At 46.8% G+C, this 6,876-nt stretch overlaps 1 protein-coding gene and 1 long non-coding RNA gene across 2 annotated transcripts; one reads left to right on the forward strand and one right to left on the reverse strand.

Moving 5' to 3' along the window:
- Nucleotides 1-649: 649 nt before the first annotated feature.
- Nucleotides 650-6,635, reverse strand: sp4 (sp4 transcription factor). The gene is made up of 7 exons (XM_026156692.2): nt 6,494-6,635; nt 6,140-6,210; nt 4,793-5,143; nt 3,507-4,701; nt 2,621-2,819; nt 1,326-1,525; nt 650-1,030 (listed from the first exon to the last, which is right to left on the reverse strand). Exons 1-7 carry the CDS (start codon nt 6,498-6,500, stop codon nt 759-761), a joined length of 2,295 nt encoding a protein of 764 aa, XP_026012477.1. The 5' UTR covers nt 6,501-6,635; the 3' UTR covers nt 650-758.
- LOC145423808 (uncharacterized) lies at nt 1,027-3,424 on the forward strand. Its single transcript, XR_013904852.1, has 4 exons — nt 1,027-1,228; nt 1,354-1,563; nt 1,985-2,105; nt 2,642-3,424. It is a non-coding gene; the product is annotated as an uncharacterized LOC145423808 (long non-coding RNA).
- Nucleotides 6,636-6,876: the final 241 nt, after the last annotated feature.

The following is a 6,876-nucleotide window of genomic DNA, read 5'->3' on the forward strand; positions in this document are numbered from 1 at the left end:
ATAAATCTTTTTTTATATGTGCTTTTTTTTCCTCCCCTACTCTTCTTTTTTCTTCTCTTTTCTTAGAATTATCCCCCTATATTTGTCATCTGATCGCAAAAGAATCAAACACCTGAATCTTATCTGAGGACTTAAACCTGAACCATGAATAAAAACTCAAATTAGGTAGATCCTCTGCAGGACAGCATGGGAGTACACACTCATTCACACAGCTCACATTTACACCCACCCCCCTCCCAATACTGCCCCTGCTCTGTCACTGATCTGCAACAGCTCTGTACCTTGATTGACCCTCAGCACTGCCTGACAGGTGTGAAGCAGGAACACAACTTTTGTGCATAGAGTTCTGTTGTGATTAGGAAAATGTCTCTCAGTGTCGGGTGGTTTCAAATTCAGCAGGTCCCCTGTCTTGTGCTAATCTGCGTACATCCCTTCCCCGCCACACCTGAAATTCTTAATAGATTAAATTTTTATAAATGCCAAACTAATCTTTGATACACTCTAAATTTCTCTATTTTGTTATTATACGCGTTAGTTTTGTTTTAGACTGTTTATATTTTTCAGGTTTCCCTTCATCGCATGGATCCCTGCCCGTCCCTTTAGAGTCTCTTCGTGAGCGAACCCTTTCAAAATAAGGTCAAATTTTAGAAAAAAAAAGGAAGAAAAAAAAAAGAGAAAAGTAACCCCTTACAGTCTATGCAAAGACCTCCAAAAAAACAGGAAGCCAGCCTTCCAGCGAAGAGACGGGAGGCAGGCGCCTACTCAAACTCCTCCTCTTCCTCCTCCTCTTCCTCCAGGTGATTGGAAGTGGTCGGCGTAGCGGGGTCAGAGTCACGCGACAGTGTTGCTACGGCGACAATCTGCGGGGAGGCGCCGAGGTCCTCGGGAGTGTCTTCCTCCATGTCGTCAGTGGTGATGATTGCCACCGCGGCGCTGCTCTTCTTGTTCTGGTGGGTCTTGATGTGCTTCGAGAGGTGGTCGCTGCGCATGAAGCGCTTGGAGCATTCGGGACACTCAAAGCGCTTTTCTCCTGCAACAGTGTGGAGAACAAAAGAGTCAGACTAATGTTTTAAGGAAGACTTTAAAAGAAAGAAAGTAAAGAAAAATTGTGATTCCACCTATTTTTGCAGCTTTTCTCTGCCCTATAGATTATTTGGGTGGTGGGAAAAAACAAAAACCTTTAAAGGTGCCACTTTGGCTTCTGCTGGACATTTCTCAAGAACTGAGGGTAAAATTAAAACATTGCAGCTCTAGTTTGCATTCAGCAGTGAATTCAAATTCAATTCAAAATCACCCTGCATGTCTGTGTCTATGCTTTCTCCCACCTGTGTGTGTTCTCCGGTGTCTCTGCAGCTCGTCGCTCCGGGTGAACCTCTTGCCACAGAAGATCCAGTTACAGACAAACGGCCTCTCACCGGTGTGCCAGCGCAGGTGGGCCCGTAGGTGGGATGTCTTTCCATAGACCTTCCCGCAGCCCTCCATGTGGCAGATGTGCTGCTTTTTCTTTGTGGGATCCCCGCTGTTCCTACAACACAAACTTCTGTTATGAGTGAGGACCAGGAGGTTTGTGTGTGTGTGCTACAGATCAAACTCAAAATACTCCCATAATAATTACATGTTTATATTTGTAATTCCATAATTTTTATATTACAAAGCCTTTTGCTTATCCCCCCCCCCCCCCCCCCCCCCCCCAATATACTCTGTAACCCTAAAGCTTTAGCATTACCTGAAAGAAACGCATGCAGGAAAACAAACGTTCTCAGGCAAAGTCCCTCCCCTAAACCAAATAGAGCATTTCCTGTAGTGAGAATATGGCTGTCATGCACTCCTCCTGTTGCTGCGTGTTGTGTTTAAGAAGCCAATTCTCATGACATTTTCAGTGCTTCATGTGTGAAAACAGTTTTAGATATAGTTTTGTGCTTTTGTCTCATTTAGTATGTGCAGATGCATGAATTGTCAAGTTGGACCCCGCCTTCTCTTTCAGTCGTTTGCCTGCACCCCACCCCCACTTCTCCTCTGCATTTGCAAGCCTCAGAAGTTATCTCACGAGCACTGGGCCCAACTGCCAACGCGTCTGTGTATGTTAAGCAGCGTAGCAGAACAAGGTACAAATTTTTTATGAATCAGGAAGTAAACTTTATGTCTCATTAGCATATATACATATATATATATATTTTTTAAAAACATTATATGGACATGGTAACCAATATATGAGTATGTAAAATTTCAGCTTAGGAATCCTAATCTTTTATTCAAAAGCAATTAAAATTCAATTGCATCTTTTTTTAAACCACTGTTGGTGCATGATATTGAAAATTCTGGAAACAATAATTTTTTTTCTCAATGTTCTCAAAATTGAGAACATGTAATTTATGGATTTATGGAGAATGAACTGTGTCAGTCTTGTCAGTTTTGTTAATTTGTTAGTAGTAATCAGTACAGAGAGAAAACTGCTGTGAGGTGATGAAAAAAAATCCACTACGGAAAGACTTTTAAGTCCAAAAACAAAAAACTGCTTCCTTTGAGATTGTATAGTTTGGATTCACTATAACTTCTGAGCCTTCAAAGTCCCTTCAAAGACTAGAAATAATCATGAGTATCTTATGCATGCTTTGCATACCTTCCCTCTCCATCCCTGCAGTTTGGACAAGAGCAGGCAACACGTCGAAGCCTCTTGCTGGGCGGTCCCTCCTGGTCTGAAGAACTTTGCACAGAGCTCAGCTGGTCTGGACTCATTGACGAGCCTGATGCAACATTGCCCACAGTGACAGTCACTGGAGACGACTGAACTTTGACCCCATCTTGACCCTGTGGTTGACCTGGAGGATGATTGAAAGTGTGTAAACACATGATCAAAAACAAGAACAGTTTCTATATTACAACAGAGAAAGTTAAAAAACAAGAACACCTTTGACTACAGGCTGTACATACAATATGGAGCCACCATTATATCTCCCATTGGTTTGAGGTGATCTGCTTTGAAACTTTAGGCCTAAAGCATATGCTGCATTGTCTGTTCTATTCTAAATGTACTAAATGAGCATATGAATTTCACTCAAGAAGACTTGAAACTAACACTTAAAGCCTTTAACTCTTTAGGAAAATAATTGCTGAGGTATTAAGACAAGTGAGATGTAGTATCATTTTTCATAGACTTTTCTACAAACTGATACCAAGAGAGTCACCCTCTGCTGATCACTAGAAAGAATGTAGTTCAATGACTTGGTCTTCACTTTAAAGACAGAGAGGCAACATGCACTTTTATTACAGACTATGTGTCATACACACAGTCTAACTGAGCAAGCAGGAGAGCAGGACATCCTTTAATTCAAGCTTTATAGATTAGTTTGTCATGATATGAGGGATTAGCGCACTGGACTAATATGATATTTTCTCAAGAAATAAAGACTCTCTGTCTCCACAACCCCATTGCATTCACGGTTTATGAAAGTGAGCAGATTGGTGCTGAATACGCATTTAGACAGTTACTCTCATAATGCCCTTACCCTGTAGACCAGTAATAGTGAGTGGTACGCCCTGCACCTGGACCCCAGCTGTGCTCAGTCCTGCAATGCTGACCGTCTGCACCCCTGACCCAGGGTTTATCTGGGCTGCACTTAGCGTCAAGGGAGCTCCACTAAGAGAGACTAGTCCCCCACTTCCAACTGCAGTCCCACCAGCTACCGGAGCCAGCGTCAGCTGCTGTGGCACAGCTGTCCCGAGACCACCCTGCAGGGAGACTCCACCGGGTAGCTGCAGCGTTTGCCAGGTGAGCTGCCCAGAGGGTGATAGGGTTGGGGTACGAATAAGGACCTGGGCAGAGTTCGGGAAGGCCTGGATGGGCTGCAAGGTCTGTCCTGGAGCCAGCTGCAGGGTCTGAATGTGCTGAGGTTGCTGTTGGCCCTGTGCCTGACCCTGACTCTGAGCCTGGGGCTGCAGCTGGATCTGCTGCACCAACTGGTGCCCCACCTGGCCCACAATCACCTGCTGAATGGCTCCAGGTGTGTCTGTCTGGTTCTGTAGCCCGTTGGTCTGATTCTGGCTTTGAGAGTCTGCCTCGCTGCTCTGCACTTGGGCGTCAGCTGATCCACCCTCTGATCCAGCTGAAACCACTTGAGCCCCATCAGGCACGCTGTCGCCTTCAGCTACTGCCATTGTTGATCCAGCTGCAGCTGTGGTAGGAGCCACCCCTGACACAGCTGTTGTCACCAGCTGGTTGCCATTAGCAACAGAGAATGTGCCATCTGCTGATTGGATAAGCTGCACAGCTCCACCCCCTCCGACATTATTGATCACAGGCAAAGCCAGGGTCATGCCACCAAGGTTTATAGGTACTGTGGTCATGACAGGAGTTTGGGAGCCTTGCAGAGTCTGCAGCTGAAGTGGGAATGACTGCGCAGGACGGATCTGCAGTGGAACCGTCTGATTGGCTGTACTCGTCAGGATGGCCTGCTGGTTGGTGGGTTGAATGATAGCTTGGGTCTGGCCCGAACTCTGGATGAGCTGAACCTGCTCGGGAACGGCCCCGATGGACGCTGTTTGAGGGCTGATGTGGATCTGCTGTCCATCTGCAGTCTGCAAGTGCGGGATGACCTGATACTGGACTCCTGCTCCGGCATTGGGCAGGTTCTGAACCTGGATGATCTGAAATTGCTGCTGCTGATTGGCTGCGACACTGTTGGTCCCACCTACTGCCTTTACCTGCCCAACAGGAAAGGAGCAGTAAATCAGTTATGTGGACAAGGATTAAAAATTGATAAAAACATTTGCACAAACACACCACTCCCCTCACCTTACGTCCACCAGGTGAGCTGTCATTAGTCAAGGTGGTGGCCACGGTCACAGCAACAGGTTGACTGGTGTTCTCCTTGGCCATAGTAGGCGCTGCTGTAATGATCTGCCAGCCGTTCCCTGTGAACTGTGCCGGGACCAGTTCTAGCTGCTGGGGCACTAAGGCCTGACCCCCAGCTGTGTCCACCACTATTTGACCCTGGATCTGTCCCGCCTGCAACTGGATCTGACCAGCCTGGACCTGGATCTGCTGGGCCCCTGCTTGGCCCTGTGCCCCCTCTGCTCCCCCCTGCCCTCCGATCTTACTGCAGGTGGCTGCTAGCAGAGCCAATGGAGAGGGCTGAGAGGAATCCTAGAGGAGACGGTGGAGGAAAGGGGATGGAGGAGTAATGGATGGATGGATGGGAGGGGTGAGAAGGGTGATAGGGAAAACAGGAGTGACAGGTGAAGGAAGGACAAGAAGGGAGTCAGGGTTAGAAACATACATTAACAGCTTGTACGCATACACAAACAAAGCCAAAGAGTACATGTGCAAAGATAAAAACGCTTAAGGCTGGGGATGATAGCAGGTATCATTGCAAACGCTCACGCAATGATTAATTTTAAATGAATAAGAGAAAAAGAGCGAGGGGTGGGAAATAACATGGTGCAGAAAAAAGAAACACAAAAAGCTGAGTGAAAGCGAGAGAGAGAGCTGTCAGTGGAAGTGGGCGGTATTACAGGAAGCGAGTGGGTGGGCGTGTGAGAACCACATTTCTGTTTTCTGAGAACACTGGAAGAAAATGCCGCCTTCTCTCTCCTCCCTTTTCAAAGGAACTAGGTCGCAGGCAAATTTTTAATGCTCAACACCTCACAACAGTGCACGGGGAAACAGCCTAGATTTTGTAACAACTACAACAGCAGGAAAATTAACACAGCAGCGATGCTCGTCATGCACATTTAATGACAATAAGATGCGCTCAAGAACAGCTGCCTGGCTTAAAAATAATCTCAAAGATATATATGTATACAACCTGCTGCAGAGAGAAGTTTCACAGTCTTGGGGCCACTTAACCAAAGCTGCAGGTCTTTCAATAATATCCACGTGCAGAATTAAATCATTCTGACCATAATTCAAACAGACAGTTCAAAAAGTATAGCGGCTGAAGTGTGACAGCCGTGTAAGCCTATTCATGAGGCTCTGGGTTGGCTCACTGTAGGGCTGCACAGAAGCAGGAAGTGGAATTCACCAGAGAAACGCCCCCAGAGGTGTCTGGCTGGCTAGGCTGGGAGGGAGGGAGTACATTTTTGGCCTACAGGCAAGGGAAAAGTAACGAACTATAATAAACTCCTGTCTCCTTGCTTTTACCTGTGATCCAGAACTTTTCCCCCTTTTAGATGCTTTCCCTCCTTCAGTTCCAGATGATTCCTTCTTCGAGTCTGTGAGGAAGAGGCAGAAATGTTAGAATATTTTCAATTACAATATTATCACATGGGGATTACTGAGTACTACAAAGTCCCGAGCAGTATACGGGGCACTGCATGCTGCAAATAAAATCCAAGCAAAAAAATACCATATATGGCATCACAGAGGTGATCAATATAGACAGAAGAGAAACCAGTAACCTTATCATCAATATCAAAGGGGCATTGAGCTTCCTATCTGTCAAACGGCTATAAAGAGGGAAGGAGGGGTGGAGACGGGGAGGGGGAGGGTACCTACCACTCATAACGCATTAATATACCGAGAGGGAGAGGGTGTAGTTCACGGTAGAAGGCCGGCCGGGTACACAGGCGGAGGACGGCCTATATGTTCGGCTCTGAGCCGTGGCGGATCTGCCCGTTTGACGAAACCACCCACCGGCCAGGAAGGGCGGTGCCAAGCGCAGGAACAATCAAACAGCCCCAAATAACGGAAATAACAGAGAGAGCGGTGACCGTCCCCGGTCCGCCGGACACCTCACAGATCCGTCGTATGACTCCGTTACCGGATAGACAGTCCATAAACGAACAAATTGGCGGTTGTCAGAGTGATATCCACAGAGAAGTTGGCAGTGTGTGACCGTAGAGGCCCACCCACTTCCATTTAAGCATCAGGACAACACC

This window comes from Astatotilapia calliptera, chromosome 22 (assembly GCF_964374335.1).
Source record: "Astatotilapia calliptera chromosome 22, fAstCal68.1, whole genome shotgun sequence".
Classification (NCBI taxonomy): domain Eukaryota; kingdom Metazoa; phylum Chordata; class Actinopteri; order Cichliformes; family Cichlidae; genus Astatotilapia; species Astatotilapia calliptera.

Excerpts from the sequence above, each read along its gene's own strand:
- sp4 (XM_026156692.2), bottom strand. Across the intron at positions 4,702-4,792 it reads GCTCACCTGGTGGACGTAAG|GTAAAGGCAGTAGGTGGGAC; the intron begins GTGAGGGGAGTG and ends CCTGTTGGGCAG. Across the intron at positions 1,031-1,325 it reads ACACCGGAGAACACACACAG|GAGAAAAGCGCTTTGAGTGT; the intron begins GTGGGAGAAAGC and ends ACACTGTTGCAG.